At 39.9% G+C, this 15,563-nt stretch overlaps 2 protein-coding genes and 1 pseudogene across 7 annotated transcripts in view; 2 read left to right on the top strand and 1 right to left on the bottom strand.

The window, feature by feature from the left end:
* Positions 1-49: 49 nt before the first annotated feature.
* polr2eb (RNA polymerase II, I and III subunit E, b) lies at positions 50-3,232 on the bottom strand. Its single transcript, XM_076087537.1, has 8 exons — positions 3,045-3,232; positions 2,350-2,524; positions 2,031-2,146; positions 1,826-1,906; positions 1,677-1,735; positions 1,387-1,465; positions 802-874; positions 50-197 (listed from the first exon to the last, which is right to left on the bottom strand). The coding sequence occupies exons 1-7, from the start codon at positions 3,099-3,101 to the stop codon at positions 809-811; spliced, it is 633 nt and encodes a 210-aa protein (XP_075943652.1). The 5' UTR covers positions 3,102-3,232; the 3' UTR covers positions 50-197; positions 802-808.
* Positions 3,233-3,431: 199 nt separating this feature from the next.
* Positions 3,432-8,064, top strand: LOC142946368 (phospholipid hydroperoxide glutathione peroxidase-like; annotated as a pseudogene).
* A 142-nt stretch (positions 8,065-8,206) lies between these two features.
* pip5k1ca (phosphatidylinositol-4-phosphate 5-kinase, type I, gamma a) overlaps positions 8,207-15,563 on the top strand; it is a 47,277-nt gene continuing 39,920 nt past the window's right edge. For all 6 annotated transcript variants that reach the window (XR_012953064.1, XR_012953062.1, XR_012953063.1 and 3 more), the window contains exon 1: positions 8,207-10,134. Coding sequence is in view for 3 of the 6 variants with exons in the window: in XM_076087536.1 (XP_075943651.1) it covers positions 10,002-10,134 (133 nt within the window). In the remaining 3 variants the exon portion in view is untranslated. The remainder of the gene's footprint in view (positions 10,135-15,563) is intronic.

Genomic DNA, 15,563 nt, shown 5'->3' with positions numbered 1-15,563 from the left:
TATACAAAGGGTGAGAGTATTTGAACTAAATCACCCTGAGGAAACAATATTTGACATTTTGAATAGTTTATTTTACAAAATCAGTTATTACAAATAGAAACTACAATTTCAACACAAGTGAAGAGCAGAAGGATAATCCGTGGATGAATGAGTCAGTTTCACCGGTGCTTCAAAATGTTGATCAATAAGGAAAACATCTGGAAAATATAACATACAAAATATGTTTTATGAAAAGTCATGGTCCACACACACATTATGGCTGATAAGATAAGTTGTCACGACTGATTGGGCATGTATTTTTGGGCGGGACAATTGATCCCTTTCTCAATTATTCACTTTCTCTTAATACATTGTGGTAAACCCCGGATAGCCCCAACTTTAACCAAAGTAAGATGAAAAAAGAACTGTGGGATCTTTAAATGTTAAAGGGGAAATGTGCCACCTTTCATGTGGATGTCCAATCACTGTTGATGGTAAATTTGTGTCCTATATTTGACCAAGAAAGATGAGTACGCCGCTACAAAAGAGACAGTGGTCCAGAGCCGTAATTTGATGCGACAGCTTGTGTGCAATGCATCCTGGTACGTGTAGGCACTGCCCACACGGCTCCGTGAGAAGGAGAACTCGGCTTTCTCGGTCAATGTAGCAGAGGTGGCAAATTCTCCCGTTAATGCTAAACAAAAGCTAGTTACAAAAATGAAAACAAAAAGTCTAACAACAGGAGTATCAATGTGCTTAATATCACAGGCTGAGTTTTAACCCATTAATGACAAACTGCTAATTTGTGCGTAACACACTTACCTGTCTGTCACTGCACCAGTCTGTATGTGATGTACCTCCCAGCTGTTTCACTGGGTCTGATGATCTTTACCACCTGGAAAAGTTGTCGACAAATAGCAGAATTTTAGACTGGGCTGGGAACACAAGTTGCATGCTTCTTGTATTTGCATTTGGGTAGAGGTTCATTTAAATTCCAGCTGCTATCACATGTTACATGCCAATAACTTCCATGTGTGTTTAAACAATAATTCCAGTTTATTAAAAACACGTCTTATTTTTTCGTTTTGGACACTCCTATCATTTCAAATTCAGGATCGGAAAATCAAGATAATAGCTAAGATTTGGAAACACAACATTGTTACAGCAAAGTCCTGAATAAGACCCACATGGTAATGAACTGGAATTATCCTTCATGCGTCTTTAAAACATTTTGTCTTGTAACATATAGAGGTTCTAAAAGTCTATTTGAGTGATCACACTCCTTGACAGAAAGGCAATATACCAGAGTACCAACCCAAGATCCAATATGCAGCACCATGCAGCCATGTGATGATGATAATGTTATGCATTGTGATTATTAGAACAAACGTGTCATCGATGAGCTACCTGTCCTCTTTTCAAGCCAAAGTAGCGAGCCACGGGGTCCCCAGCCTGAATCCTCGGCAACTGACTTTCCTTTAATTTACTGAAGTTAAAATGTTAAAGTCGGATAACAAATACATATTTTCATGAAGAGTCGAGTCTCATAAAGACACTAAATACAGCTTGATGGTTGTCTTTATGTAAATCAACTGCTACTTTAAACTTCATTACAAATAGTAAGTACTCCGAAGATGACCGAATGCTTTTCCTGCATTGTTCAATTACTCTAAATAGTGCAGTGGGTGTAAGGATACTATCTTCCCAGAAGTTCAGCCACTTCCTCTTTTGTCATAACGATGTGCTCTGGAACAAGCTGAAAGACAAAACAACGCACCAAAAACAAAAATGTAATTCTCAATCGATCAATAGCGCAAACGAGATCTTAATACAGTACGTTGTTTACCTCGTGCTCTGTGATGTTGATGAGCAGCTCCTGTTGTAGAAACTGTTCCAATATGTATTTGGGTGCCATGTCAACTAGAGACTGTGAGGAGACATTTCATTAAATATGGTTACAGAGAGAGCAAGAAAGAAAGCGAAACAACAACAAGATGGTCGCTGCATAATTAGAGATGTTCAGAAATTTGATATACGATGCAGGTGTTTACCTGTTTGGCTGACGGTGTCATGCCCATCTGAACAACAATGATGGCTCGTGTGATGTTCTCCTCCTGCATCCTCTGACAGTACATCTTGATCGTCTTGATTCCCACCTTGGGCTCCTCTGAAAAGTGAAGAAAAATAATAATAATAATAGCACACCGCTGCATGTAGAGGCATAAATTCAAAGCTCAACACCTTTTAGCTCACTGTCAATGATTATACAATGGCCTCATTTTTAGTTCCCAGGACAATTTGTGTATTTATTTATTTTTTAAATAAAAGGACTGCTAGCCACCCTGTATGTATGAATAGGTATCAACCTACCAGGGAAGAAAATAAACATCTGGTCGGTGGGGTCGTCGTTGTGTGCCACCAGCACAGTGAGGTCTGTGCGTCTGGGGCGACCCTCGCTGGGCTTGTCTCCAAACTGACTCTTGAACTCATCCAGCGTCTGGTCCAACTCGTCCTGCGTCACCAGGTAGCCTCTGTCATGGCACAGCTGAGGGTGTGAAGGTGAGACCGTAAAATCAGTGAGTGTACAGAATAAACTATTGTGTTTAAAAATCAAACTGGGACAGAGTAGAGCTGTCAAGAAGCTATTCACACCCAGCATTGTAAACCACATCCAATAGCAATTAGAAGGCAATGTAAAGATCTCCATTATTTCCTGTCTATAACCCACATTTAAATGTCGTTGTTCCATTTGTGAAAATACAAAAAGGGGGGATTTTTCACTGCTTTTGTCACATCTAGACCACATTGGACCAGGTCCAGATCAAAGACCACTAGAACTAGACTAGTCAAATCTACACTCCATTATCCCAGAGAAGCAAGAGACACTTTAAAACACAGTTTTGGATTCATGAATCATTCATGCTATTTGTGAAAATGCAAAAAAAAGGGAGATTTCACAGCTTTTTTCACATTTATTAAGAGTTCCTGGAGGACTCAACTAGCTTTGGCTAAGCTACATGCTACGTTAGCAGGCTAAAAAACAAAAACATTAAGAAATAAAGTACCTGCATGATGGTTTTACGAATCTTCCACAGCCTGTAAGTCTCTTCTTCGTCATCCATATCGTCTCAAATGTTTCACTTGCTCTAGATTTTAACTAAAGGGTCTTTTTTGTTGTTGTTAATTTATCAGCTTCGCTCCTGCGGACAATGCGACGCACGTTTCCGTTGATCGGCGCAAGCTGATGACGTCAACGCTGAGTCGTAGTGTGTGTGGGTGGAGTTTGACGAATAACTATGTTTTTTACTAATATTAACATTTATTATTATAATCTGTACGATAATAATAGTAATCATACTGTAATTGTAACCATATTTATACTAACAGTATTAATTATATATATATATCATTTTGTAATCATTTATTCTGACAGTTTCGACCCACTGGTTTCCGCCGCAGTTTCACAACAAACGTCAGGGGGCGGAGTCAGCAGCTACATTGTAGCTATTGAGTAGATTATATTTGGCCTCTCTGATAGAAACAATGAGGCCATTATATGCTATTTTGACATTTGGGGCTGTGGCGAGCAGCGGAGCACTACTGACGATGGTACTGTATTTTGTTTTATCCCCAACGGTAAAGTAACCCTAACTTATCCGGTGCTTGTGTGGTGTGGGGGGTGCTCCTGTGATTTCCAAGTTACGTAACAGTGATGTCCGGAAACTACCAACCTCTGATTTCCCTTCTTAATTGCAGCATATGATCGATGGTGGATGTTATTTTGGTAAAGGAATACTTTCCTCAGTACTGTAATGCTCCTCGTGGCTCTCTGCCCAGATAACGGTTCCTCATTCAGAGAAAAATACCTGTTTTTGTCTGTCAGCATGGTGGTGCACGATTATAAACACAGTACAGTTTAATATGTATCTGCGTATTACTTAATTAAGGGTGTTGGAGTGTGAGAAATAATTAAAAGGTCAGCCCATATTATATGAGCTTGGTTTGTAACACCGGATGTTCCTGCAGCAGCCCCCCCCCATCATCTGGCAGCTGATATCAGCTGATAGGCTAATCAGTCTGAGAAACGCATCAACATGCGCAGTCAATGTTTTATAACACAATGTCGTTGTCTGTTACAGCTGACATCTTATTATATCAACAATGGGAATTCATTTCAGTTTACCAGCGTCCCTTCAAGCAACTAATTCTCACAAAATATTAATCTTCAAATAAACTATACATGGAAAGTAAATGTAGTGGAGTAGGAGTGTAAAGTAATCTAAAAATGAAGGTACTCAAGTGAAGTACGAGTGTGTTAAAGGTGTAAATAAATACAATAGTGGAGTAAATGTACTTCATTACTTTCCTTCTTATTATTTCGTATGTATGTCTTAAATATACATTATTTTCCCTCTCAAAACCTTTATTATTATTATTGTTATTGTTAATATTACATTTAATTTAACTCATGTTCATTTATATATTGTTTTGGCTCCTCAATTGTATATTTTGAATCATTCAGTAAAGTATCTGTTTAGATGTTATTGAATAGAGCAGATATATTGTAACTATGAAGCATGATTCCCACGTAGACTTGCCTGAAAATTGTGTAATAATCTTGTAAGAACCCGATCAGTGTGTTGCCCAACAGCTCACTCTGTTGTTCAATGCTTTGCCTGGTGGTTCTACTGGTATTACATTGATTTGTTCTATCTAATTGGGTTTAAACACCAATTATTTTTGTTTTTCCAGCTTATGATTATTTGGTAGAATGGACATGTGTTTTCGTCTCAGCCATTGTAACTTTTATGTTGGGGTGAGATTTAGGAGGTCGTGTGTGCTTTATTCACTGATGCAACTTTTTGTTTTTTCATTCTGATACTAAGCTCATTACATCATGAGTTTATGTATTTATTCAGACCTTTGCCCAGGCCACATGACGCTCACCCCACATGGCCTATTTTTTTGCTTTTATAACGCGTCAACTTTGCTGAAGATGTTGTGATACCGTCATGGACTGTGGACCGCAGTGCATCTGCGTGTCTCGTGGATTTATTTGTCTGCAGCAGTAGACAGGGACCTATTGGAGACTCACAGCCTATCAATTGTGTTAATGATCAACCCGTTCTCTTTTTACATGAGGACACTGGATCGTCTGCTTTCTCTCAGTAGTGATTTTATGTTCTGACAAGTGTGTGTGTAGCTGAAGCCACTCAGGCGGTTTACAGATTTGATCGCTTTCTGCCTTCAGAGGACCTTACTGAAGGGCAGACATGCGCCTCATAGGGTCCACTGTCCTTTTCTCTGTCCTGCTGCAGGCTATGGTAAGAAAACATGAGAGAGGGACGGGTGGTTTATGTTGCAGCACTGGAACTTACGTTTGGACGAAGTCAGATTTTGTTGAACTGAATTGATCATTAAATGTGTTCATGTTTTCATTCCTTTTGATGTATTCATTATGTATAATATTTGTATGCATTATGAAATGCACACAGAACTCTTTTTACTTTTCTTAAAGATGCATTCTCAGGGGAAATGTGTATCTGCTGGAACATAAATGTCTTGTTATCTAATATTCATTAAACAGGATAAAAGTATAATTTAAAAATAAGCTCCCATTACTGAAGTTTTTTTTTCTCCTTACAGTCTGCTCCGACAGAGGACTGGCAGACGGCCACGTCTATCTATAACTTCTCAGCGACAGATATTGATGGCAACTTGGTTTCCCTAGAAAAATACAAGTAAATCTATCTTTGATATATATTTTTTCAATTTCATTTTTAAATGTGCTTTATTGACATGAAAGTTTAAGAAAAAAAACAATGTTGCCAAAGCATCAAAATGGAGAAGTACACAATAATATGAATATGAATATTACAACATTAACACAACATTGTTGTATAATAGTGATTTTAGAGTATCACAATTGCATATTCTCTCCCTAAAAAGCATCGCATTACACAAGCTCACCATCACTAAAACATGATGTATGTGTGTCTTTGTATTTTTAGGGGGGATGTTGTCATCATCACCAACGTTGCCTCTAAGTGAGGTAAAACCCCAGTAAACTACTCTCAGTTTGCGGCGATGCACGCCACGTATGCTGAGAGAGGTTTACGCATCCTTGGCTTCCCTTCTAACCAGTTTGGGAACCAGGTAAACAACATATTTTATTTAGGCTCTGTGCTACAACAGGCATTATAACATACGTGTGCGTGATCTATAAAGTGTCATGTCTCTAGGAATGTGAAACAACAAGTATATTATTGTCCTTTTTTTGAAATAATAAATTAAAGGAATACTTCACCCCCCAAATAATCATTTGTATTTCAATTACTCACCCAGTGTTACCTTGAATTCTTGAAATAAACTTTGTTTTTCTTGCACACCTCCACGGATAACGGAGAATAAAAATAACTAGAGTTTGAGGAGTTATTTTTTTCCTGTGTACAGACGAATCTGTGCGTGTGCAAATACATAAGTATGAAGGTGTAAATATACAGTATATGTATATGTGCACCATCATACTAGCCTACTTCTTTATTATCCTTATTTTATTTATATCTTTATTTTTTCTACTTTACTATCATTTTTACTTTTTCCCTATAATAATTATTTAAACATTGTAGGAATGAAGTGAAGTATTCCTTTTAGCCAACCTTTGTTTCATCAGCATTGTTTTATTTGGAGACTTTAACCACCACAGGGCTTGAATTATTTCTCTCAACTTGTTTTATTTTGAAGGAGCCCGGCAATGAAACTCAGATCAAGCAGTTCGCACAGTCCTACAACGCCCAGTTTGACATGTTTAGTAAGATCAATGTGAACGGGGACACTGCTCATCCTCTGTGGAAGTGGCTGAAGGAGCAGCCCAACGGGAAAGGCTTCATGGGAAAGTACGTGGTGATATTATAACAGGTTTATTCATAATATAATGACATGATGCTAAGAGACACATCCTCTAAATCAATTGTTACTATTTTCTAACGTGTGATTTGTTTTCATCCCTGCAGTAGCATCAAGTGGAATTTCACCAAGGTAAATATTTTGTATCTGTTATTTATTATAAATTTAGACGTTACCGCTGATAGCGCTGAAAATGAGTCATATTCCTGTATTCTTTCCATATCTCTATGGTGTGTTTACTATCATGAGGGTACAGAATACTTATTGGAAGAAGCCTGTAAATGCTTCTTAAGAAAGTGTTTCATTCTTCTTCTGTACTTTTCTCTCTTTCTCTTTAGTTTTTGATCAACAGAGAGGGTCAGGTGATGAAGAGATACGGACCCCTGGATGATCCAAGTGTATGTACTTTGCCACAGATATAGTGTATTTATCTTGACTGTACTGCACTTTTTGTGTATCTTTTTATTCATGCACTTGTTTTAGATATTACCCATGTGGCTGTGTAATTATTCGCCTTCAGAGACCTGGTGACACTGGGCAGAGCTTTTTCTGTTTATGTCCAGATCTTTCCATGTAAAACTGTCCAGATGTAACGTTGTGTACATGATGAATAAGTTGAAGTAATGAACAAAGGGGCAAGAATGAGGATTTAAGTTTAATTGATTTTCATATAAACTAACTCTTATTATCTCTCGTCCATAATTCATAAAAAACTATCAAGATTTGTGTATGACTGTAACTGCTCATATTTGTGTACTGTTATGTCTCTCCAGGTGTTAATACACTTTCATTCAGACAATTATAGTCAACTTCTGCTCTTGCTTTTCTTCCAGGTGGTGGAGAAGGATCTTCCCCGATACCTGTAAACGCCTCATGGATGACTGATGCCTCACTCGCTGATCTTCTGTCCTTTTCGCTCCTTTTCTCTTCCTCTCCGAGAACCAGTGGACATAGTTTGGTTCCAGCCCAGAACCAGTGACGGTCTGTTCATAAACCCGCATGGCGGACAGAGCAGACCTGATGAAAATGGCGTGCAAACCTCCTGGGAGGATTACTAAGCTTACATTCATTTGGTTCTCTGGAGAGAAAGAGGAAGGATCCCTAAATGGATCATCACCTCTTTCAGTATTTATGTGTGGCAGTGTTTTCATAATAAAATGCACTAAGATTTTGCTCTAATGTTATTGTTGTCTGTAAAGTTTGTCTGTCAGGAAAACACTGACATTTTTAAAGTTATATTATATTGTATCATGTTGATGTTGCTTGTAGAATAGATGTGTTTTGTCCTCAGCGATTGTTGGGCTCAAAGATCTTTCTTTCTGTTTAATGGAAATGGTGGAAAAAAAGACAGAAAATCCATTTATGTCACACTGAAAAATTCAAGCGTGTCAGAGAACCGTTCACGAGTGAGCGCCGGGGCTTAAAGTGAAACTGAGGTTTTTATTTTTTCAAGGAAGAAAAATGAACAATGTCACAGTTTTATCTTTTGGATATTGAACTCACAGCACAGCAACTCAATACTTGGATGACAAGCACTCTACTGTGTTTGTTTCCAACACAGTAGAGATGGTTGTAGAGACACAGATTAAATATTTAGACTATTCAATAAAACTATACTTGCATATGAAGTTAAAAAAATACACACACAACACAGATTTTGTCCGGGATCATTGATTCAGAAACGTACAAGGAGTCACAAGATTACATTTTCCTCTTCTTTGCATTTGCTTGGTGAAAAACTGTATAGTTTAACCTTTTCATGCCACCAAGAATAACTCAAATGAAACAATGTGAGATGGGAAAAATCCCTTTTTGATTGAACTGCTCACAATCGGGGAGACATGGCTTTGTATTAAAGGATTACAAGCAAAACAAATGTGCCTAATTCAGACTAACCTCATCCTTTGAAGTAGCCTTATAAAGCCCTAAAAAAGTATATATTAAAAGATTCCAGCAAAGAAATAATCTGTCTGTGATTGTTCTTTTTACCCTGGGTAAACTACAGATCCCTATTAATAATTATATATTGGATAATGACTAAATTATGGCATTGTTAACCAAAATAAAGGTATAAAAATCAGACTTCATGTTGGTATTGTGAAGAGATTACACCAGGTGTTATGTACATAAATACTTAATAAGCTGGTATTGGGAATTACACCTTAATACATTTTGTCAAGTATATGCATCCAATGTGAGATAAGTTTGAAATTGACATGCAATACTTCATGATTTATATGCAGAGGTCAATGGCTCAGAGCCACGATGAGAACTGGAGCACTTGACGGGCGGACATGCAGGACAGAGAGCAGGACTCTGATGGGTCCTGATGCTTGGTGCTTAAACACAGTCAAAGTTGATGGGCAATGTTTTCCTCATGTTGAGTTTTTAATGTGAAGATGTCGGCCATATTATCTGCAGAGAGTTGTTTTTGTTGCTGCTGTTTACATTCCTTATGATGCAAATTCAAAATATGCATCACAGGAATGTATAGTAGCCTACTGTTTTTGTTTTGTTGGTCATGTGTTTCTTGTGGTACAAATGGGCAAAAAAGCAAAATTTCGTTGTGCATCACTGTGTTGCATAATGACAATAAATGATCCTTGAATCCTTAAAACAAAAATGTAATTACATGTTTAAACATGTAAATGTGTAATCATGCAACCACTCAGACTCCCATCAGTTCAAAGTGACCTCTGCATGTGACTCCGAGCATCCAAAAGGACGCGTTCGGCTCCGGGCTGCGGGTCCCTCGGCCTCCTGCAGAGGGAGTTAAAGCCCGCTGCAGAAGGGATCCACAGGGGTGTCCGGCCGGCACTAACACCCAGGCAGCAGCAGCAGCAGCAACACAGTAGCACAGTAGCAGCAAGTGCGGTGCAGTCGACCTGAGAGGAGCGGACGCTGCTCCGCCTTCTTCGTGCAGGAAACACCGCACAGATGACGGGACCATCGCGGATAACTATCACACATTCCTCCGTTTGATTATTGCTACACATCAAACAAACACGTCCGCCTCCTCCTGCCTCTCTCACCGGGATCACACACCGTCGCTGTTGGGTCTTTTTGGGGTCTTGTTTCTTGTGTTTTTGTGTGTGTGTTGTCCTCCGGGAGGCTGAATGGAAGCAGCAGCCGAGGGAGCGGTCGGGCTGTCGGAGGCCCGGGACGGGAGCCCGCTATCCGGGGCCACAGCATCCGATGATGGGGACACGGTGATTGGAGTCAGCTACGGAATGGACGCCGGAGACATGGGTACTTTTATCACCTTTTAAAATAAACGGTATCCCTCTTTTAATGTGTGTATTTCATTACCCTGACATCCATTTGAACAGAAAGTCCCGACTCATCTCTGCTAGCAAAGAATCGGTCGGCTAACGTTCGGCTAGTAGCTAGCTAAGTTAGCTAAATTGATGTGTCAAGCAGGTAAAGTTCCATTTTAACGTTATATATACATATATTATTATTAATATATATTGTATGTGTTACGGTATTATGTGTGTAGTAGCAGTGCAGTCGTGTCTAGTGAGCGACACAGCAAACCATGGCTTGGAACTGAATCGATATTTAGAAAAGGCAATATGATATAAATGAATAATAATAATAATAATAAAAATATCTTTATTTATATAGCACCTTTAAAAACAGAATGTACAAAGTGCTTTGACAGACAAAGCAGCAAAAAGCAAGGCAATAATAACAATAACAGAAAGCTCAGTGAGACAGTCGAATAAACTAAGAAATAAATAAAATTATATTTATATATATTTAGTAAAATCAACAAATAAAAATAAAACAGAAAAGCGACGGCATCACATAAAAGCCAGTCTGTAAACATGTGTTAGTAGCCTGTAACTGTACATATTTCTAATTACTTTACCTATAGAAAGAGCCAGGGGTGTAGCTAGGATTTAGGATTTAGTGACCACCTTTTCTCAAGGAACAAAAAATGTCTCTTTGCCACCTTCCCTCTCTTTCCCAGCTGTGGGCACCTTGAATTATCACGGCCTGTCACCCAACAGGCTGTAGAGAAACATGATTATCACCCATTATGTCTGTGAAGAAACCATTAAAGCCTCAATTTGGGTTTAATTTGCCACCATTTTGGCTTTTACTGGAGCCAGAAAATACTCAATTTCCTCGACTAAGAGGGCTGAGGGACAGACCGCAGACACCATGGCAGTTGGACCAGACATAATATTTTAATATATTTTTACGAGTGGTTCTGTATAGGTGACACTAAGACACACATAGACATGTTTTTCTAAGCAGATGTTTATGCTTTTAACATTGAGAATGTGTCCCAGTAAGACAGTGAGCCAGCACTCACAACACCAGGACCCAGAAACTGGAGCAGCTAAATGGAATTCAGCCTTTATTTGCACCTGTGCGTTTCCCAATGTGACACGGCAAAATGTCTCTTGTGAAAAAGGCCTATTAGCAGACGATTAGATGTTTATGCAAATATATATATATCAGCCAACAGGTTACCTTATTTTTAAACCGTCAAATATCCGTATCGGCCTCTAAAGTCCAGTATTATTTGGGGTAATTTGAGTGTAATTCAAGAGACAATTGGAGAGTTTGGTTTGTCGCTCACTGCTGCTTATGTCAGAAGGTAAGAGGCTGCATTTGTTGGGTATCGGTGATGCTGAGGTATAAGCACCCTCCTCTCAGCTGGTGCTTAGGTTGTGGACTTTAATTATAAGATTAATAATGTCACGAGTTCTGTATTTATTTTGGGTTACTGACATTAATCTGTAGGGCAAGTTTGACTATAAGATTTGCTTGTGAGAAGTGAGGTTATACGAAATGATGTGGTCTATTTAGACTGGCTTCATGATGATGATGATGATTCTCAAATTGAGGTACTTGGTTCTCATTTTGGAAATCAACATATATTTAATTTTGCATGCTTTTAAAACACTATCTTGTGACAAAGCTAATAGATTGAGCTTTGTGATAAACAACTGCATCATTAACATAGAGACGCATGCTTTCTAAATGATGCAATGTTATTTGATATTGTTGACTTTTAAGGTATACTAATGGATGTGAACATGCACTCATGGCGGCCTGAAGCTAAATGTTCAGGCTCTTGAGTCTACCAGCAGTCCATCATGCTGCATTCACTGGTCATCATGTTCACTGTACATCACAGTTGGGGGATTTTCATTGTTCCACGGTGAGGAAAGTGCTGACTTCGACAAGAGCTCAGAACGGGCTCATGAATCAAAGGGCTGTCTGGCGAGGGTTACTCGTCGAGCTCGGCTGTATCAGACGATGAAAATGGCCGTTTTTTCTTTGGACGCCCTTGGCTGCAAGATGCTTTTTTATTCCTAGCGTCATGTTTGCTGCCACGTGTCTCATGAACCCACGGGGTGATTTCACAAGTGTGTACCTTCTCAGTCAGTGCAACGGAAAACACAGACCTGACTCGAGAGAGAGAGAGAGTGTGAGCTCGCACATGCAGACGAACTACGTTAAACGGATGCATTGTTGAGTACGCCTCTACCCTGCCAAATGTATTCAGGCTGACAGTTTGCGGACAGTTGGCATCCACCTCTCTGTGCTGCATTTTAACAGCTGAGAGAGCAGCAAAAGATACGGTTTATAAAGGCAACAGAGGACAAATCTTCATTGCATAATGCGATTTGTATTTGATTACACTGGATAGAGTAGAGGACTGACAGACAGAGCTGAGTGTTTAAGTTTCTCTTGCTTTCAACACACTAACATCTGTTACCTTGTTACCCCATTTAACCTCTGAGTCGGCTAATGCTGCAGGTTGATATTACTGAGGCCATGCTTGTTTCAATTACGCCCGTCATCGATACGGCACTGCTGTGTTATTCTATTAGGGCAGCATTAGTGCTTAAGAAGCCCCAATAAAGAGAAAGACGGTCTACTCGATACCTTGCAAGTCTTCCAATGAAGCAAACAAGAAGTTATTTGGCTTCCAAAGCTCCTCGCTGTTACACTAAGTAAAATATACAGAAAATCATACACTTTCTAATACAACTTTTCCATGGAGCAGTTGGATACACACACTTTAATCCATTAACTATATAGCTGTAGTTCCAAACATCTGCTGAGTAAAGTGCTGAGCAAAGCAGCCAAGGTTGTATCTGAACTGGCTGTTTCCATACAGCGTTCGTAGCAATCGAAAATGAATATACTGTAATTTGTAGATATCCAAGGAAATCAAATCGTCTTGGATTATGGCTGTTGCCATTTTGACTTTTTGCAACCAGTGAACAGAAGTTACCATATTTGGAATGTGGAGGAGTGACGTAGATACGTCGTATACGGCTCTGGTAGAGGAAGCAACCTGTCAATCACAAGGTAGCCCCGCCCTAAAGCATCCCCTGTTTTATGGTCTGTTTGACTCTAAATGGACCATAATTTACTGAATGAACATCATGCTGTATTGAAGAAGACTTGAAACTAGATATTGAGACCATAAACTCATGTTTACAATGTTTACTGAGGTAATAAATCAAGAGAGACGTAGAGTCATTTTCTCAGAGACTTCTATAAAACCAGACTTCTTATTGTTTTATTTAAAAGACCGTATGCATGTAACGAGCAGAAATTGACAAGTGTTGCTGGACATTTGTAGGAAAATGCACAAAAAATGAGGAATGGCTTTTTGTAAGATATCATGCGGACCGCAGTATGAGGATACGTTGCACTGAAATATGTCAGAGCACAAATACAGACAAAGAAAAAATTCAGGAATTATGACATGACGCATGCAGTTTAAACTGTATCACTGCAGGGCTGAAGTCTGGGTGCGTTGCAGGCTAATGGAAGGGAAACTCACCACAGCATATTGTAATGCTAATCCTTATCGACAACTACACATCAGCTCCACACGAGTGATGTTTTGTTGTTATTCATTTGACGTAATTAGCACAGTAACAGTGCAGTTAACTTTGCTGTGAGTGTCTCCTCTAATGCAGAGCACACTGCAACATCTGTCAGCGACGGGTCGTAAAAAGCCATAAAAGGCTATTTTGCTAAAATGTGTTAAACCCAGGAGTTGTGTTCATTTCTATGGCAGTGCCACAACAATCTGGCATTGGCACTGGTCAACAGGAATGGATGGAAATAGGTCTTTCTTGATTCTCATTGGCTGTTCACGTAACAAGTGCTCAACCTGAGAGCTCGGTTAACGTCAGATCTTGCGTATGTATGATTGTTGGCTGCTGCAGTCGGCTCGGCTGCTCAGAATATGTGAAGACAACGCTGTGTCACAGCTGGCTGTTAAATATCCGTCTGAGCATTCAGTCCCATTCAGAGCTCCTCCTCCTCAGGCAGTCGTAATTTGTCCCTATAGTCTCCTGTCAGAAGACAGCATTAATCTCACTTATCTTCTCCCCAGCACTCCAGTACTCCGACTGCTCTCACCAGGGCTGCATTATATATGGTTTCAAGAACGACATTGCGATGTGCGCATGCGCAGGGCGTGCAACGTCAAGTAAGGCTAATTAACTCTAAGATGACGTGCTAGAACTTTTTTTGTTGCTTGATACAAAAGGAGAATCTCGCACGGGTCTCATTTTCCATAAATCTACATTAAAAAGTCTGTCTGATGGAACATAATTTACTTTGGTTTAAGGGTTCTTGGATGCACAGAGCTTGTTGCTGGTGTGTGACGTGCAGGCTCTGCATGCACAGAGAACCACCAATCAAAATAGTTCTTGATCAATTTATCAAACGACCAAAGCAACCTGACAATGAGCGAGAAGCAGGAGAAAAACCACAGAGGAGGGAGATTTGGTTGCGAAAATAAAGTCGGTTGCATGGAAATATTCTGGCTGCAGAAAGGATGACGTTGACCAGAAACAGGACCTTGTCATCTGGAGAAAAGAAAATCCCGTATTTTTTTCATTTTGCAATATATATTTCAGAAACGAAATATAACTCAGTCAGTTTTTTTTTTTTCAATATCGTGCAGCCCTACCTCTCACCTTCAACCTTGACTCTCCTCTCCTACCTCCTCATCCCTTAGTGATTTGGTTCATTTGTCACTATCCATCAGCCCCCCGCCCCCCGCTGTCTTTTTCTCAGCTCACCGCTTCAGGCAAGGCCTGTCAGAATTGCTGACGGAGGCACAAAGGGTGGTTGCCTTCTGTGGAATTTGCCATCTATTTGCTTCCTCCTTATTCCTTCTTCAAGGTCTCTCCGTCTTCCTCCCCCTGTGGCTGTGCGTGCCACAGTATCCGTTTGCATCCCAGTGGCCGATGCACAGGGCTTGCATATGCCTCCGCCAGGTTATTTGATGTCACAGTGTTTTACGTAGACGATGACGCAGTTCAGTCACGTCTTGCGTGCTGCTGATTCTGCAAATGGGGGGGATGTGTGCTTCGGTAGCTATTTTAAACAAGACACCACAGCGTTTGCTGCTGTTTGTCCTTGTGCTGTTTGTCCAGGTTTTTTCTGAGTGATAGCTGCTGGGACGATGAGTGAGCGGGAGGAGGGGGGGGGGGGTAAATACAGGAGCTGGAGACACAGATAGGGAGGCAGGACTATATGAAGAATTCTAGGCTGCATTCTTCTTCTGTTGTGGCGACTTTGCAGCTGTAGAAGGTTGTTTGTGCCACTGGATGAAGCTCGGCTTTACACTCTCACGACTGCAGCGTCTTCCCCTCAGAGGGGAAATAAGGCCCGCTGTTTTC

The sequence above is a fragment of the Anarhichas minor genome, unplaced genomic scaffold, assembly GCF_050575085.1.
Source record: "Anarhichas minor isolate MPS153535 unplaced genomic scaffold, ASM5057508v1 ptg000010l, whole genome shotgun sequence".
Lineage (NCBI taxonomy): Eukaryota > Metazoa > Chordata > Actinopteri > Perciformes > Anarhichadidae > Anarhichas > Anarhichas minor.
The sequence above is the reverse complement of the archived record's forward strand: the minus strand, read 5'-3'. Positions and strand labels throughout refer to the sequence as shown.